Source organism: Macaca nemestrina, chromosome 14 (assembly GCF_043159975.1).
Source record: "Macaca nemestrina isolate mMacNem1 chromosome 14, mMacNem.hap1, whole genome shotgun sequence".
Lineage (NCBI taxonomy): Eukaryota > Metazoa > Chordata > Mammalia > Primates > Cercopithecidae > Macaca > Macaca nemestrina.
In genome coordinates, this window is record NC_092138.1 from 14,240,014 (window position 1) to 14,259,568 (window position 19,555).

The following is a 19,555-nucleotide window of genomic DNA, read 5'->3' on the forward strand; positions in this document are numbered from 1 at the left end:
GCAGGTGGTTCTGGTCCTCTCCCCCAACTCGGGCGCGCACGTCACCGGCGAACCTCTAACCCGCGCCAGCGCCGCCACCAACCGCGAAAATAAACAAACCCCCGCGCACGGCGGACGCGCCAGGCCCCGCCCCCGCCCCCGCCCCCGCCCCCGCCCCGAGGCTCTCACGCCGCCCCCTCCGCCCGGGCTTCCCTCCACCCTCCGCCCGCCCGCCTGCTCGCAGCCGCGCTCTCCCCGCCCCTCACCGCAGCCTGCAGCCGCGCTCACCGCCGCGGTCCGCCCCGGCGCCCCGGGACCCGTTAGTGCCCAGCCCGCGGGCCGACCGCGACCCCAGCCCGGCGCGAGCCTGCCCCCAGCCCTGCCGACACTTGACCCAGACCAGTCTCAACGCCCAGTGTGGCCGCCCGGGGAGCCGCGGGAGAGGCGGCGGCGGGGGGAGGAGGGAGAGGAGGGCCGAGCCGGCGGCCCGGGAGGCCCGGTGAGTACGCGGAGGCGGGCCCGCCTCGCGGGGGTCCGCTCGGCGCCCCGGAGGCGTAGGCAGCGGCTCGACAGCGCTCCCCTCGGCGCCCCGGGGCTCGGGTGGCGGGGACTCGGCCTGAGGCGACGGGCCCCACTGGCCGGAGCCGCTGGGCAGAGGGCACGGGAGGGCCGCTCCGCGGAAAGGGCCGCGGCCCGACGCTGGGCGCAAGGCTCCGGGCGGCGGAGAGGGACTCGCAGCAGACTCCCAGGCCGGCGGCCGCTGAGCCTCCTGAGACCCCGCGGGGGCCGCTCGAGTGACAGGTGCCACCGTCCCCTCCCCGCCGCTGGCGCCCGCGCTCCCTCCCGGGGAGCTGGGCGCTCGGAAATTTCTGGAGCAACGACCTGACTCGTTTTCTCCCTTTCAGGTTTTGAAGCCGCTTCTCTGCCCGAGTTAGGTTTCGCCCAGCGCAATTTCTTTCTCTATGTACTTTGCGAATAAGTTTCGGAGCATCGGTTAACAGCCTATGGGTGAAATTTGGCTTTCATTCATGAATGAGGTATAGTGAATTACTTTTTGAATATAGTGCTCCTCCTCCTCCCCCGCCAGCTATTGAAAACTAAACGAACTTGATTTATTTTCTTCTGTTATTGTTTGGAACAGCCTTTCCGAATTTTTGTCAGATCTCGAGCATTAGGGTGCTTCATAAATATTGAACAGTAATGACAAAAATAGTTTATCAAATTGTCTGATTGCCTTTTCTCTTCATCCTCTTTTTCACTCTTTCACCAGATTTTTCAGAGTTGATGCTAATGCTTTAATTGGAAGGACTAATGAAAGATCATCTGTCTTATACTAAAAAGCCAGAGACACTTGTCTTCACCGTTTAGCATTGTCTGTTGCGTAGTAAATGTGCCTGGGATTGTAACTGGAATCATTTAATAAATGTGACTTGTAGTTATAAAAATATTTGAGAAGCTTTTTGGCTAATTAAAATATTAAAAATCTTCATAGAAATCTAGATTTCTTTTCTCAACAGATTTATAACACTACAGTAGCTTCAATTCTGGAGTAAGAGCAAAATCCAGAAGCTGACCAAAAGAACATTGTGGGCAAATGAAAATACATGTACTTTACTCGTGGGAGAATCCCTCAGGTCCTCACTCAGTACCTGCTTGTATTTTTTAACTTTCTTGGCGTGCAGAAAGTGGGAACTGCAGATTGGAGAGGGATGGCAGTACTTAACTATGAGGAAAAAATGGAGTTTGGGGCATACCCATTGGGTTTACTTTATTTACAGTGTGTTTGGAGCAGAGTTTTAGTATGCACTTCACATTTGCTGATTGTGAACCCTTTTTTTTCCTCCCTGAGGCGGAGTTTTGTTCTTGTTGCCCAGGCTGGAGTGCAATGGCGCTATCTCGGCTCACAGCACCTTCTGCCTTCCAGGTTCAAGCAACTCTCCTGCCTCAGCCTCCTGAGTAGCTGGGATTACAGACGCCCGGCTAATTGTGTGTGTGTGTGTGTGTGTAGTAGAGACAGGATTTCGCCTTGCTGGCCAGGCTGGTCTCGAACTCCTGACCTCGTGATCCGCCCACCTGGGCCTCCCAAAGTGCTGGGATTACAAGTGTGAGCCACCACACCCGGCCTGTGAACCCTAATTTTTAAGAAGCCAAAGTGAAAGATACTGTCTGGTTATTTGAAGAACAGAACATGAAATAACACAATTTTTTATTTCACCAGGTGTTAAATCAGTGATACTTGGTGCCATTTCATATTACGCTCAGTTAATTTAGATCTAAGTTATACCATTTCGTATTACGCTCAGTTAATTTAGATCTAAGTTATGTTTCAGTGAGGCCACACTAATTGGCATCTACATTGATACCTTTTTGGTCAGGCTAATTGGTAGTGTTTATATAAGATGGCTATCATTCATCTTATAAAAAGTGATATATTTTGTGGTTCTTAAGGAGTTTATATATATAATGTGTGTGTGTGTGTGTGTGTGCGCGCGCTGAAGTTCCCTAATTGTGGTCTTCTGGACTGAGATATGGCTGCTGCTGTCGGTCTTGATTCTAGTGAGGTCATAGTGGAGAGGGATAAGGTCATAATGGCAGTGTGCCTCCAAACCTTGATAGAGGCCAAGACTACCAGCTACTTAGGAATTCTTCTGCTTAGGTCGGCGTGGTGGTGCATGCCTGTAATCCCAGCACCATGGAAGGCCGAGGCTGGAGGATTACTTGAGTTCGAGATCAGCCTGGGCAACATAGTGAGACCCAATGTATACAGAAAGAGAAAAAAAAAAAAAAAAAGAAATTCTCTTGCTTGTAGCTTAGGCTATTCATTTTTAGAAGCAGTTTACTTAAGCAACCAATGCATCCTAATTCTTTTAAATTAACACTTTTGTTTTTTGTTTTTTTGAGACAGTCTGTCGCTCTGTTGCCAGGCTGGAGTACAGTGGCACAATCTCAGCTCACTGCAACCTCTGCCTCCCAGGTTCAAGCGATTCTCCTGCCTCAGCCTCCCAAGTAGCTCGGACTACAGGCACGCACCACCACGCCCAGCTAGTTTTTGTATTTTTAGTAGAGATGGGGTTTCATTGCGTTGGCCAGGATGGTCTCGATCTCTTGACCTCGTGATCCACCCACCTTGGCCTCCCAAAGTGCTGGGATTACACGCGTGAGCCACCAAGCCCAGCTGGCTTAAATCAACACTTTAAAACCAGATATGCTTCCTAGACAAAATTGGTTGTGGTGATTAGTTAGAATGGCACTTACCATAATGAAACAACTTTGAACTGCTAATAATTGCTCATGCACATCTGCATTATGGGACTTGAGGATTGTCTATTGTGTACTTCATGTTTCTCTTTTTCTACTTGTAGGGCACATCTTTCACTGCATAGATAGCTGTGTACTTGAAGAATGTAAACATGAAGAAAACACTAAGTTCAATAAATGTGTCTTCTGTGTGTCAGGTCCTGTGGTGTTTGTAAGGGATAGAAACTCTTTGTCTTTCAGGATCTTGAAACCAGGATCTTAGGGACTAGGCACAACAATAAAGAGATAATTTTTTGGAGTCCATTCAATAATAGTAAGTTTAAAATATGGAAATATTACAGAGGCGGAATGTTTGACTTCTAGAGCAGGTCAGAGAACGCTTCATAGATATGCTAGCACCTGAGCATGATTTTGAGGAATAAATGGAAGTTTTTCATTTAAGAGATAGATGGCATCGTAGACAAAAGAGAACAGCATAGTTAAAGATATGAACAAGTAAACTAATTGTGTGTTCAAGAAATTTCAAGTTGTTTTTTCTTGGAGTACATGCAAAATCTGAAGAAAGAGGGTTGCCGTAGAAAGCGCTAACATGCTGTTACATTTAATAAGTCAAATAATTGGCTTTTTGGGTATGAAGTATTTGTAAAATAGAGACTTTGTTATACTTTTGACATTGCTGTCATCTTTTTTTTTTTTTTTTCTTTTTTGACAAAGGGTCTCAGGTTGTCACCCAAGCTGTAGTGCAGTGGCACAATCACTGCTCACTACAGCCTCGACCCCTAGGCTCAGGTGATCCTCCCACCTTAGCCTCCCAAGTACCTGGGACCACAGTCATGCACTGCTATGCCTGCTAACTGTTGTACATTTTGTAGAGAAGGAGTTTTGCCATGTTTCCCTGACTGATCTTGAACTCCTGGGCTCAAGCAGTCTGCCCACCTCAGCCCTTCTAGAGTACCAGGATTACAGGCATGAACCACCACGCCTGGCCTGCTGCCATCTTAAGTATAAATTAATAGTTTTTAGTAGTGGTAGTCTTTACATTGTGGAAGATAGAATATATATTTATAAATGGTGAACTGCCTGCATATTGAGAATGTGTGTTTATTTCACATTTTGCCCTGAAGCGTTTCTGTTTTTAAAATTATCTTGTAAATTTATTTTGTCTTCCTTCAACTATACATTATCCTTGAAATTAGTTTTATCATTTATTTTATGAGATAGGGTTTTGCTCTGTTGCCTGGGCTGTCCCAAACTCCTGAACTTAAGTGATCTCCTGCCTCAGTCTCCCAAGTTGCTGAAATTACAGGTGTGCACCACTGAGCCCAGATATCCCTGAAATTGTTTTTAAAAGGAGCTCCAAGGGAAGAGGAGAAATATATAAATAAAATAATCATTAGAGTTCTGCACCAAAAACCTGATTTGTGTAGTATTTTAATAATATGCAAATGTTTAATATACAGTATTAGCCACCATATTCATAGACTAATGTATGTAACTTAATTGGCAGTCCAGTGTATTTTCATTTGCATTGTATGCCTTAATTATTATGTGTATATAAATGACTGAGCGTAGAAGCGTCTAACTTTTAAAGACCAAATGTATTTGAAGAAGTATAGAGAGGGAGGGAGAAGAGCTGTGTTTGAATCTGTTTATTCTAACATCTCTTAGATGTGGCTGTATGTGGAGATGCAGAAGTTTAGGACACAAGACTGAAGAAATACTAACGTTACCTAGCCATGACCTGAAATACAGTATCTTTTAAAAGCCTAATGTTTTCATAGTCTCCCTATTTATTTCTTTCTCATCAAGGTTAAAAAAAAACTTACAGAGGAATTCCTGGATTGCATAACATGACTATCTTTTTGAAAATTCTGAAAAATTAGTTAATGAGAGTAATGTTCTCTTAAAAGTATGCAACGTATTAGTCTTCGATAGTTTCTCTCTGTCATTTGACTTCTGCATCACTGATATGAATGGCCAAAGGCGTCTCATTGTCAATTCTGACCTATAGTTGCCCTTTCTAAATTTTGACACAGGGCAAAAAAAATCAATATTGTATTGAATACATTATGCTTAACTTTTTCAACTTGTGTATAGATAACCATTTGTTCTTTCTGGGTTTTTTTTTTTTTTTTTTTTTTTTTGGAAGTAATACGATCACTGTAGAGCTGGGCATGGTGGCTCATTCCTGTAATCCCAGCACTTTGGGAAGCTGAGGTAGGGGGATTGCTTGAGCCTAGGAGTTCAAGACCAGTCTGGGCAACATGGCAAAACCCTGACTCTGCAAAAAATTAGCCAGGCATGGTGTCACATGCTTGTAGTCTCAGCTACTCGGGAGGCAGAGGTGGGAGAATCACCTGAGACCAGGAAGTCGAGGCTGCAGTGAGCCATGATCACACCACTGTTCCAGCCTTGGTGTGGGAGTAAGACCCTGTCTCAGTTAAAAAAAAAAAATATATATATATATATATATGTGTGTGTGTGTGTGTGTGTGTGTGTGTATGTGTGTGTATATATATAGTCATTATAGAACATTTGGGGAAATAGTAAAAACTATAGAAAGGAAAATTAGTGAGTAATCCCATGTATTTCTTCTTTTTGGTATGTGTATAAATAATAGACATATTTAGAAATTGGGGATTATTTTCATATTAAGTTTTAGTCCCTTCTTTCATTTAAAATTACATTTCCTTCTCTTCCACTTCTGAAGTACTGCTCAGCGTACCTTTTGACATAGTATGTAGATTTCTGTCAAGGCTGTTGAGGTAGATGATGTGTTGATACGTTGGCTATTTTTTTTTTAAGTATAACATAGCACAGATGATTGAGCCCTTCCAGTTGTTTCATCTCCTATCCCTTAGCTGCAGATTAAGTAGTATTACTTTTTGTCTTTAATATTTACTGTTAGGTAAAGTATAATATAATGGCAAGTGGCTGCCACTATCTTACTCTTTTTTTTGCACCTTACCCTGATCAAACAAGGGATCATTAAAGGAGCATTTCCCCCTTTCCATTTTACCCTTTCGGAAGTTAAGACATGTTAACACGTAAGTTGCTGATGTGACGTAGCATAGGTAGCTGCTTTACCAGAAAAATAATTTTGTCTTTTGAGTGTTTGTCATTGGTTTTTTTCTTGATTAACAGTATTTGTCATAATACTTTCTTTTTGCTTTGTCTTTCTTTTGTTACTTTTCATTCATTCAAGAAACATTTAGTATCTATTATATGCCCACTATTTAAGATATAGTCTCAAATGTGACTCTTGGGTTTCTGGTAGATAGGTGTTTTCCTTCTGTAGTATGTTATGTGTAATCTTTAGGTCTTTAACTCTTTTCACTGGCTGACCACTCACCTACTACTCAATGCCTAAAAACATTTTTCTTTCATTTCAAAGATTAAAGCCTTAGCTTGTATAGGGGCCACATGTTGTTTAAGTTTCAAAACACTTTGCAGTGGAGTCAGGCATGCTTAGTCAAATTTTTAAATAGTTTGTACCAATTCTCCTATGTCTCATAGTGTCTCATGGCACATTTCAGTCTAATAATAATAGTAACACCCGTAAATGCATATATAGTCATGTGCTGCATTAACTATGTTTTGTTTTGGTCAATGATGGACATACAAAGCAGTATTTTTATTGTACTTTTTCTTTAGATACACAAATACTTACCATTGTGTTACAGTTGCCTCTGATACAGTCACATGCTATACAGATTTGTAGCTTAGGAGCAATAGGCCATACCATCTAGCCTAGGTGGATAGTAGGCTGTACCAGTTAGGTTTGTGTAAGTACACTGTGTGATACTCACACGGTGATGAAATCACCTAATGATGCATTTCTCACAACGTATCCCCATCATTAAGTGATGCATGACTATATTGAGTGCTTCTGGCTACTGTTCTAAGTACTTTACATATATTAACTTCTTCAGTCTTTACAACAACTCAGAGAGATCAAGTAGGTTGCCCAAGGACTTACAGTAAGTAGCAGGTTGGGTGTGATGGGCATTCTGGCTCCAGGTCGGTGGTCTTGCGCTGGTGCTCCCTGCCATTAGCTTTTTGCATTACTGACACAAAGAACCAGAGGCATCTCATTCTCCCAAAACTGGAAAGAGATTTAAAGGTGTCTGTATTGAACTAGATGGAAAAAAATGTGAAAAACACGTTTTTGTTATAGTATATGATTAGGATAAGTAAAACAATATAAATTAATAGGAAAGATACTAAATGTTGAATTTCTATAAAACTTCAGACTCTTTTCAGGGTTTCTAATGAGATAATTGTACTTGCTTCTGTGAACATTAACTTTTCATTTTTAAAATCAGTTTATCCACCAATGAAAATATTCAGTTCCTGATCTAGACTTTTAAATAATGATTTCTTAGGATTGAGTGTCCATTAAAACTTCATTTGTATGAGGAGGTAATAAAAACAAGCAATTTTTATCTAAGCATTCAGTAATTTGCAACAATTGGAATTATTTTTAAATGATCTAACAGCTCTTTTCATCAAAAATGTAATAGAAAATTTCTTGTGATAAATATGAAAGGATTTGGGGCAGTTGCGGTGGCTCATGTCTCATGTCCCAGCACTTTGTGAGGCCAAGGCAGTAGGATCACTTGAGCCCAGGAGTTTGAGACCAGCTTAGGCAACATAGGAAGATCCCCATCTCTATAAAAAGTAGAAAAAATTAGCCAGGCATGGTGGCACACACCTGTAGTCCTAGCTACTCAGGAGGCTGATGTGGGAGAATCATTTCAGCCCAGGAAGTCAAGGCTGCAGTGAGCCATAATCAGGCTGCTGCACTCCAGCCTGGGTGACAGAGCGAGACCCTGTCTCAAAAATAAACAAATGAATAAATCAGTGAATGACAGGATTTCAGATTCAATTGGACTTTCTAATTTCAAGTGTTTAAAAGTAATGACAAAGTTCTAGGTGACAGAAAGCATATGCATTGTTTGAGCAGTCACCTTGCAGCTAGATTTGATGTTGCTGAAAATGGATGTCACTGGCAAATGGGGAAAAATATAATCAATACAGAGATTTAAGGCTGTTGCTTTAAGGAAACCTTGCTCCCTAGATTTTGGGCTCCCCCGTTCTTGACTTCCTGCTTATTCTACTGCGTGCCTTGCTGTTGAGGCACCTTGAAAATAATCTTCCAACAGTTTTACAAGCCTGTCTATAATAATGGGTAACAGTGCATTCTGCAGTTGTCTGATGAGGTAGATTACTAGGACTTGGAGCACTTCCCTTTTCATAGTTGACATAACTCCAGAGTGGCATGTGCAGGAGCTACCCACTGAGGAGCACCGGATGAGGTTGCTTGTATCTGGAAGTGACTGGAACAGAGGCTCTTACTTTTTCAGGGGTTTCTGGCTGCCCCAAGGCCTGAGGGAAACTGTCTAAGGATACCCTGGTAAGATAGCTCTGTCTTATGCTACAGAAATAAAATTTCTATGAGCCTTGGAGAGATGTTTCAGAATAGAAATTTATGAACATTTAATGCATGCAAATAATCCATATATGAAATTCACAGTTTTCACATCAGTCCTAGAATGGAAAGAGATTTCTTTGTGTAAGTTATAAGTCATGATAAGGCTTCAATAAGCAATCTGAAAATCTCAGCAGCTGAAAGCAGCAAAGTTGCTTTCTTGCTCAAGCTGTAGGTCCATCACAGGTTAGTGAGGGGGCTTTGTTCACTGTGGTTGCAGACTTTATTAGATCTGGCTGATAGAGATTCCATCTCAGTATATGCTTCTGCAATCACAGAGGCAAGGAAAAGAGGACACGTTGAACCACACACTGACTTGTAAAGCTTTTTAAAGTTTATATTTCACTGGCCATAGTAAGTTACCTAGTTATGCCTGCCTTCAACAGAGAAGTGATGTATAGTGTAATTCCCCTTCAGGGAGGGACAGTGAATATTTGTGAACAGTAATACAGCTGCCACTTCCAATTAATAGCCCCAACATTTAAAATTGAATATAATGATAGTTGAACAATTATATAGGATTATTGTACCTTGAGTGCTCAAGAAAGTAACATTTTATATAGGATTGTTACTATTTTTTTGAGAGAGAGTCTGACTCCGTTGCTCAGGCTGTAGTCAGTGGTGCAATCTCAGTTCACTGCAACCTCCACCTCCTGGGTTCAAGAGATTCTCATGCCTCAGCCTCTGGAATAGCTGGGATTACAGGTGCGCATCACCATGCCCAGCTAATTTTTTGTATTTTTAGTAGAGACAGGGTCTCACTATGTTGCCCAGGCTGGTCTCAAACTCCTGGCCTCCAGTGACCTACCCACCTCAGCCTCCCAGAGTGCTGGGATTACAGGTGTGAGCCACTGCACCCGGCCTATAGGATTATTTTAATAAAATATGTTGAGGTTGAAGCAGAATTCATCTTTTCCATAATATTTCTGGAATTTCTTTTCCATTTTGAAACATTTTCTCCTTTGTCGTAACTTATGAAACTTTCATTCCCATGCTTGCAGGAAAGATTGGAAGCAAAAATCTGTCACAATTTATCATGTGGTATCATCTCTGTACATTGTCATATTTTGTCTTGATTTGCATATTTCTAGACACAGAAGCAATTTGTCTTAACATGATATTGTAATAAAAATGCTATAATTGGCCGGGCGTGGTGGCTCAAGCCTGTAATCCCAGCACTTTGGGAGGCCGAGACGGGCGGATCACGAGGTCAGGAGATCGAGACCATCCTGGCTGACATGGTGAAACCCCGTCTCTACTAAAAATACAAGAAAATTAGCCGGGCGAGGTGGCGGGCGCCTGTAGTCCCAGCTACTCGGGAGGCTGAGGCAGGAGAATGGCGTGAACCCGGCGGGGCGGAGCTTGCAGTGAGCCGAGATCGCGCCACTGCACTCCAGCCTGGGGCACAGAGCAAGACTCCGTCTCAAAAAAAAAAAAAAAAAAAATGCTATAATTTAATGACAGCTAGACAGCATCTTCAGACCTCAGTTCACTGTGATTTTTCTTCGTTGTGTACCAGAAACTTGAAAGATTTCCAAATGTTTTTCTGGTTACTTAAGGTGGAAGATTGAATATGTACTTCTCACTTTTCTTCCCTCCTGAAAACATACAAACGATAGCGTGTGGTTGGCTTTCAGAATGGATCTTAATGATCCTTACTTCTTAGTATTCACCTTTACATAGCCCTTTCCCACAATGAATAGGGTGGACCTGTGTGATAATGTGATGTAGTAAGAAATATATATGTAACCAGTGGGATATTGTGGAAATGACAGCAGTTCATTCAGATATGAGCACTGTGAATCAAGACATAGGATAAAACTATAAAGAAAAGCAAAGGAGTAAGTTATACAGAAATCGGGCTACTTGTTACCTCTGGCTGGTGCAGTGGGGGAATGCAGTTGGAGAGAAGCATAGGAGTCAGTTAACGTTTTGTTAACCTTTGTGCTGGCTACTTGGAGTGTTCATCTTAATTTTTTCCAACCGAACACTTTGTTCAGTTTCTGTGTACCTGAAACATTTCGAAATACAAATTTCTGAGTTGCCGTTCTGTTAAGACAGTCTGTGTCTTTTTTAATTGGAAGAGTACTTAGTCTTCTGGTTGTTACGGGGCTTCTTAATTTGGACTTTCAGATTAAGGTTCAGCAAATCTAGGTCCAAGTGGAGACTCAGCCACTAACTTCCAGAAAGAACTAAGGGAAGTCACATAACCAACCTAAACTCCACTTACCTTAGCTGTATAACTAAAGGATTTGGATTAGGAGCTACTGGGGGACTTTTAAGATCCCTTCTAAGTCTAAACGGTTGTGGAAAAGCTGACAGCACATGACATGAAGCTACACTCACCTATGCTTGCATGGAAGCTAGTGAACTAAAACATAATGCAGAAGGCATTTTGAAAAGTTTCCTTTGGTTGAGAGAATTTAAGCTCTTTATTTTTGCTGTCAGTTCTAAATCACAGTCTCCGGAATCAAACTTATGGTAGTATTTTATATATGATAAAAATGGTATTCTGTCTTTACTCCTTTTTTTCTTTTATTGGAAGTTGGGAGTTAACATGTAGTTGGACTAAAGATCTTTTTTTGTGTATAATGAAACAATGATACTCTTTTCCACTGTAAACCATATTGATTTAGAATGTTCTTTATAAATATGTATATATTACAGAATTATTGAGAGAGGAAAACCATGCATTTTTAAAGTATACATGGAAAAATGAGCACATTATATCTGTGAAATCTTATGTCATTTTTCTATTGTAAAATGTTACATTGCTTGCTTAAATATAAAAGTATGTTACTGCTAATAGTGCTGTGGGTATTAATCCAAATTTACTAAAGCCAGTGTCAGAAGAAATTTACTTTATATACATATGGTTGTTTTAGCATCTACAACAGATTTTACTGAGTGTTTGTTTACCCATCTGCCTATTCTTCTCCCTCCCCACAGAAATTGTTCTTGACAGAAGTATTTTAAAAGAAAAATCTTTACAATGGCCTCAGCAGTACTTAGTTCTGTTCCCACTACCGCTTCTCGTTTTGCCCTGTTACAAGTGGATAGTGGCAGTGGTTCTGATTCAGAACCTGGAAAAGGTAAAGGTCGAAATACTGGAAAGTCTCAAACTTTAGGAAGCAAGTCAACTACAAATGAGAAAAAAAGAGAGAAAAGAAGAAAAAAGAAGGAACAGCAACAGAGTGAAGCAAATGAGGTAACACTTAAAATTATTTGTGTTGTCTGCTTTCCCAATAGACGATAATCATCCTGAGAACAGATACTAGCTTGTTCACCTATGTATTCATAGTACCTGTTACACAGGTATTGTGTAAATATTACTTCAATGAATGGATGTGAATTTGTGTATATTTAAAATAAAATGTAATGATCTTTTTTTTTTTTTTTTGAGACAAGCTCTCACTCTGTCACCTAGGCTGGAGTGCAGTGGGATGATCACACTTCACTGTAGCCTCAACCTCCTAGGCTCAAGGTGTCCTCACACCTTAGCCTCCTGAGTAGCCGGGACCACAGGCACACACTGCCATGCCTGGCTAATTTTTGCATTTTTTGTAGAGATGGAGTTTTGCCATGTTGCATAGGCTGGTCTTGAACTCCTGGGCTCAAGCAGTCTGCTTGCCTCAGCCTCCCAAAGGGCTGGGATTACAGGCGTGAGCCACCACACCCTGCCTGAACATTTTTAAAATACATTTTTTTCTGACTTTGGAAGTTTGTGTGTTCATTGCATAAAGTTTAGGAAAGTCTTAAAAGGAAGCAAAGGTCACTTACAGATATGACCAGAAATATAACCAATTAATATTTTGGTATGTGTTTTCTGTACACATATATACATGTATATGAATATATACATGTATATATATATCTGTGTTATACTTAAATGAAGATGGGATTATTTAATAGACTTTCATAACTGGCTTTTAAAATATATTAGCCACGAGCGGTTTTCCGTATTAGTAAATACAGATATCTGTTATTTTAAATGAATCCACAGTTTACAATATTTAATTATGTGGTTATTTCATACTTTATTTAATTGAACTCATGATAAGCATTTGGGTTGTTTCCTGTTTTCTACTGTTATAGGCAAAAATCATATGACTAGTTGTTTTTGTTTTTTTGAGACGGGGTCTCATTGTTGTTACCCAGATTGGAATGCAGTGGTGCGATCTTGGCTCACTACAACCTCTGCCTCCCAGGCTCAAGTGATCCTCCCACCTCAGCCTCCCAAGCAACTGGGACCACAGGCACACGCCACTACACCAGGCTAATTTTTTGTATTTTTGGTAGAGACAGGGTTCATCATGTTGCTCAGGTGATCCACCCACCTTGGCCTCCCAAAGTGCTGGGATTATAGGTGTGAGCCACCGCGCCGGCCTCTCTCTGTTGCCCAGACTGGAGTTCAGTGGCATATAGCTCACTGTACCCTCCAACTCCTGGGTTCAAGCAGTCCTCTTGCCTCAGCCTCCCAAGTAGCTAGGCTAATTTTTTTTTTTTTGTAGAGACAGGGTCACAGTACATTGCCCAGGCTGTTCTCAAATTCCCGGCCTCAAGCAATCCATCTGCCTCAGCTTCCCAAAGTGCTGAGATTACAGGTGTGCAACTCTCTTTCTGACCCTCTGTGACTCGCCTTGAATGTACATTTTTATGCATTCGATGGTCATTTTTTTTTTCTGAGATGGAGTCTTGCATTGTCACCCAAGCTAGAATACAGTGCCATGATCTCAGCTCACTGCAACCTCCACCTCCCGGGTTCAAGTGATTCTTCTGCCTCCGCCTCCCAAGTAGCTGGAACTACAGGTGCACGCCACCACACCTGGCTAATTTTTATATTTTTAGTAGTGACGGGGTTTCACAGTATTGGCCAGGCTGGTCTAGAACTCCTGACCTCGTGGCCGGGCGTGGTGGCTCAAGCCTGTAATCCCAGCACTTTGGGAGGCCGAGATGGGTGGATCACGAGGTCAGGAGATCGAGACCATCCTGGCGAACACGGTAAAACCCCGTCTCTACTAAAAAATACAAAAAACTAGCCGGGCGAGATGGCGGGTGCCTGTAATCCCAGTTACTTGGGAGGCTGAGGCAGGAGAATGGCGTAAACCCTGGAGGCACAGCTTGTAGTGAGCTGAGATCCGGCCACTGCACTCCAGCCTGGGTGACAGAGCGAGACTCCGTCTCAAAAAAAAAAAAAAAAAAAAAAAAAAAAGAACTCTTGACCTCGTGATCCACCCGCCTTGGCCTCCCAAAGTGCTGGGATTACAGGTGTGAGCCACTGCACCCGGCCCATTTCTTTTCTTCAGAGTAAAAACTGTATAGAAGGCCCTTTTTTCCTAGACATCCTTAGCATTAGTTATATGACCAACATTTAATGTGCCCATTGTTTTTAAAAGAAATGCTGAAATACAACTCTAGTATGTGTTTTGTTTTAATAGAAGGAGCAGTTGGGTATATAAGGACCTTCCTTATTATTGTTTAATGAAAGAAGTAGTAAAAGTGTTTTATTCTCATAGTAATGTCCCAAGACTTAGAAAAAAGCATTTTCACTTTATATTTTTCTATTAAATTTCCATCTCCATTGCTTTCTAAATATTCTTTACAATGCTATCCACACAGTTACTTTAAAGGAAAGACATTTTCCTCACTAGATGATAACCTTTCAGAAGTCAGATCTTTCAGAACTTTTGATTGCCCACTATTTTCTTTTAGGAATTAAGATGATTTGCAGAAACAGAAAATAAGGCAATAATGGAGTTTATATTAGAGAATGAGAAAATGTAAAACAATGAGTGTGAAGGATCCGCCCTTTGCACTTCAGCCATTTGCAGTTCTATCAGCCTTTACTTTCTGTAAAGCAAACAGCAGCCAACCTACCAGTGCTTCATTTCCAGCAGCATCTCCTCCTGAATGTCCTTTCCAAGTCAGAAACCAGCTACTGGTGGTGTTTCTATCTTATTTCCTTTTATAGAACAATGTACTTGGTAAAAACCGCAATTACTTTTGCACCAACTTGGTATTACCAGTTAAAATTGTTAATCCACAATTGAAAGCCTCTTTATTAGTTTCTCAGGGTTGCCATAAAAAAATACCGCAAACTTGGTGGCTTAAAACAACAGAAATTGCCGGGCGCGGTGGCTCACGCCTGTAATCCCTGCACTTTGGGAGGCCGAGGCGGGCGGATCATGAGGTCAGGAGATCGAAACCATCCTGGCTAACACGGTGAAACCCCGTCTCTACTAAAATACAAAAAATTAGCCGGGCGCGGTGGTGGGCGCCTGTAGTCCCAGCTACTCCGGAGGCTGAGGCAGGAGAATCGCTTGAACCCGGGAGGCGGAGCTTGCAGTGAGCCGAGATCGCGCCACTGCACTCCAGCCTGGGCGACAGAGCGAGACTCCGTCTCAAAAAAAAAAAAAACAAAAAACAGAAATTTATTTTTCACAGTTCTAAAGTCTAGTAGAGTTTCAAATCCACACGTCAACAGGGCCATTCTCTCTCTGAGACTCCGTGCCTCTTCTAGCTTCTGGGTGGCAGCTGTCAATCCATGGCATTCCTTTGGCTTGCTGTGTCATCACCCCAATCTCTACCTGTGTTGTTATGTGGCATTCTCTATGTATCTGTGTCTTCACCTCTTTGTATAAGGACACCAGTCATATTGGATTAGGGCCCAACCTAATTCAGCATGACTTCATCTTAACTTGATTACATCTGTAAAGACCCAAATTCCAAATAAGGTCACATTCATGGACACTGGGGGTTAGGGCTTCAAGGTATCTTTAGGGAGGATACAATTTGTTAAAAACTTCAGATAAATTAAATTGAACAGTTCAAATGCGCAAAGACCAATTCACAATTCATCAGCCCCCAGAACCAGAATAGGTTCAGAGCTACTCCTGGGCTGTCAGATGGTCAGGTAGTATTTATGGACAGAAAACAGAAGTGAGGTACAGAAACAGCTGGACTGGTTACAGCTCCACCTTTGCCTCATTTGAACATAGTTTGACAGTTAGCCACCTGTGATTGGCTAAAACTGGGTGATTGGTACAAAAGTAGGTTACAGTTTGTTTATATATTGTTAGGTTATAGTTCACTATGTATGGAGAAACTTTCAAGTTGAACTTAAAATATGTAAAGAGGCAGTGGGGGCCAGGCGCGGTGGCTCATACCTGTAATCCCAACACTTTAGGAGGCTGAGGTGGGAAGATTACCTGAAGTCAGGAGTTCAAAAAGTAGCTGGGCGTGGTGGCATCCAACTGTAATCCCACCTGTTTGGGAGGCTGAGGCAGGTGAATTGCTTGAACCTGGGAGGCGGAGGTTACAGTGAGTGAGATCGCACCACTGCTCTCCAACCTAGCGACAGAGCGAGACTCTGCCAAAAAAAAAAAAAAAAAAAAAAAAAAGTAAGGAGGCAGCTTTATACTAAACTTTTTTTTTTTTTTTTTTTTTTTTTTTTTAACTGCTCCTTGCAGAGCAGGGCTAGCTCATAGGCAGTACGCCCAGTCTGCTGGCGAAACTTAATTTAACAAATTCAGTTCATAACAGCCTCTCAGTATTTTTCTCTCTTGTTTCAACTACTTTGTTTCAGATTATTTTTATTGTTGGGAGTGGCTTGGCCCATACTGTTTTAGTTGATTATGTTACTTTGTGGACTAGGCCCTGTATTTTTTAGCACTAGCAAAGTAGTCAGAGTTGTTTAGGTGATCTCTCACTATTTAAACTTTTAAATGTGTATGCTTCTGAGCTATATTGTTTTGCATTTTATTTTATTTTTATTTTTGAGACAGGGTCTTACTCCGTCACCCAGGCTGGAGTGTCGTGGCATGATCACTGCTCACTGCAGCTTCAACTACCCAGGCTCAGGTGATCCTCTCACCTCAGCCTCCTGGGTAGCTGGGACCACAGGTGCGTGTCACCTCACCCGGCTAGTTTTTTTTTTGTTGTTGTATTTTTTGTAAAGACTGGGTTTTGCCACATTTCTGAGGCTGATCTCAATCTCCTGGGCTCAAGCAGTCCACCTGCTCAGCCTTCCAATGGGCTGAGATTACAGGGGTGAGCTGCTGAGCCCGGCTATGTTTTGCATTTTAAGAGCACACTTGTTTTACTGTTTTCTACTCCTATAAACTTCTCTTTAGTAAAGAAGAATGATTAAAATGGAGGTATAATAGAGTATAATACATTTTTCACTTAATCATTTCATTTCTCTACCAATATTATCTCAAATGCTGGCAAAATTAACATTCTACAAAGATGATACAAAACACAAATAATAGCTTTAGTTGTATGAGTTAGCAAAACGAGTGGAGTAGAAGTATAAAAATACCATTTTTTTAAATTAAAAAAATCATTAGTATCCCAGGATTGGTAAACTGAATTTAATATATTTTTTCTTTGTTTTATTATAGCTCAGGAATCTTGCTTTTAAGAAAATTCCCCAGAAATCCTCCCATGCTGTTTGTAATGCTCAACATGATCTTCCATTGTCAAACCCAGTACAGAAGGATTCACGAGAAGAAAATTGGCAAGAGTGGAGACAAAGAGATGAGCAGGTACAACTACGTAAATAAAATTGTTTTGTTATTCATTGAATTTATGGATTTTTCAGATGGCAGTGCCTCTGAATTCATGTCACCACTGTTCTGAGAAGCAGTTTGTATTGGATTAATTCACATTTGCTGCTTTTAATAAGGGGTTCTGTTTTTGATCTACTCAAAAACAAAATTGTTACATTTGTTGTTTATGTTAGTTTTGGCAATACAAACCAGTTATTTTGTGGTTTTAAAAATCATCTGCCTTTTACAAATCAGGGAGAGACAGGGAAGGTAGGGGAACAGTATTAAATTATTCCAAGTAAGAAAATCACATTTGTAGGGCAGAGGTCTCTTGTTAAAAATACACAGTGACTAGGCTGGGAGTGGTGGCTCACACCTGTAATCCCAGCAATTTGGGAGGCTGAGGCGGGTGGATCACTTGAGCCTAGGAGTTTGAGACCACCCTGGGCAACATAGCAAAACGCTTTGTCTGCAAAAAATAGAAAAATTAGCTGGGCAGGGAGGCGCACACTTGTGATCCCAGCTACTCAGGTGGCTGAGGTGGGAAGATCACCAGAGCTCAGGAGGTGGAGGCTGCAGTGAGCCGTGAGTTTGTCACTGCACTCCAGCCTAGGCAGCAGAATGAGACCCTGTCTCAAAACAAAAAACAAAACAAATAATAGTGACAGTTTTGCTTAAAAAAGAAAGCTTTTGGGAAACTTTACCGTTGTTTCTTTAACCTGTTTACATGATACTTTGTTCTTCTATGTCTCTATTAAATGTCATTAAAAACCAAATAAAATAGATAACTCATTAAGACCAATACATATCTTTTTTTGTGTGTGGCGTCTAGGAAAATAACATACTAAGCGTGGAATGTACTCTAGGAGATGCTGTATGTATATAGTAAGTGATGAGTTATTTATTTGCCTGTCAGACTATCATTTGATACATTCAGAATGAGTATCGTTCTAGCAGATATTAGGTCTAGTAGAGTGGCTATTTCTGTCATTCTTGGGTTATCAGTTTTAAAATAAATAGACTATACTAAGTTATTCTCTTAACACAAACTATGCTAATTATAACATTTTCTTTAGGATTTTGCAGTGCCTCAGGCTCATCATTATGAGCATCAGTTATTACTGTAGAGCCATGCAGTAGTGCTGTTCAAATGGCAGTTCCAGGCACTGGTATACTGGATAAATCATCTTGTACTGTTTCTAGGGGTTGATTCTTTTTTTCCTTATAAAATATTCATTATAACCGATTCTTGTTTACAAAGATAAATGTTTTAATGATCTACTTGTTTAGCCAGTAATAGAATTTGCCAGTGTCTTCATTGGAGAGAATTTCTCCCAGTGGTCTAAAGTGCACTGGAGAACTAATAGAGGAAAACTACTCAAATTTGCACCAAAATAAATTCCATGCAACATGGGAACTTGATCACAGATATCTGATTGCCTTTTCTTCTGCTCCTACTGATTGCTGCTGAAATGAGCAGGTAATGATGAAAAGGAAATAGTCTAACTTGGCCCTGATCCTATATAAGGATGCCATTGAAGGCCCAGGAACTTTGATGAATTTCTGCTGAGTATACTACTGATGGATCACTTAGGAAGACTTAGAACCTTATGTGGGAGCCTCACTTGGAAGAAAATAATGTGTGGAAGTAGAGTAGATCTTGGGATAATTACGCTGAGAGGTGAGGAAGAGATAAGGGCAAGCCTTGCAACTGATGGACAATATACTGTTTGGAATCTATTTTATTATTACTAATAAATTAATAATAGATTTCAAAAGTAGCTACATTTAGAGGGATCAGGCAATGACTATATACTAGGCAGAAAGCATACAGTATGGTGCGTGTTCTTCCTGACACAGTATGAGAAATTTCCGGGATGGAGGGCTGAGCCAGACAGAAAGCTGGACATGGAAAACTTAGCTGTTATTTGGCTGCTTATGTCAAACACAAAATAGAAATTATGCTAGGAACAAAGTTTCCTAATCCTAAATCACCATATTGATAATGCAAATTTACATCAACTAAGTCTCAGCATACAATCTGAGAGCTAGAATTAAACACCCAACCAGATGGACAGTAGGAAAGCACCCAGTTCGCCTATTTATGAGCAAACACTAGATCTCAGTTGATCTCATGTCAATGGAAGAAAAGTTTCTGCCACATGAAGGAAAAGAACATTGTACTTAGTGTCTGGAGTGAAAGCACACCTTGAAAAAGATTTGCTGCAGGAAACGGAAGTCAATTTTAGATAGCACCTGTGTTTTGCTTTAATAAAAA

The 19,555-nt window shown here is 41.2% G+C and overlaps 1 protein-coding gene across 2 annotated transcripts in view; it reads left to right on the forward strand.

Moving 5' to 3' along the window:
* The first annotated feature begins 642 nt into the window (after positions 1 to 642).
* The window catches only part of LOC105498749 (G kinase anchoring protein 1), an 81,397-nt gene continuing 62,484 nt past the window's right edge, over positions 643 to 19,555 (forward strand). For both annotated transcript variants that reach the window (XM_071077618.1, XM_071077619.1), the window contains exons 1-4: positions 643 to 780; positions 885 to 1,016; positions 11,678 to 11,936; positions 17,131 to 17,274. In XM_071077618.1, the coding sequence (XP_070933719.1) occupies positions 11,721 to 11,936; positions 17,131 to 17,274 (360 nt within the window). In that variant the 5' untranslated portion in view covers positions 643 to 780; positions 885 to 1,016; positions 11,678 to 11,720. The remainder of the gene's footprint in view (positions 781 to 884; positions 1,017 to 11,677; positions 11,937 to 17,130; positions 17,275 to 19,555) is intronic.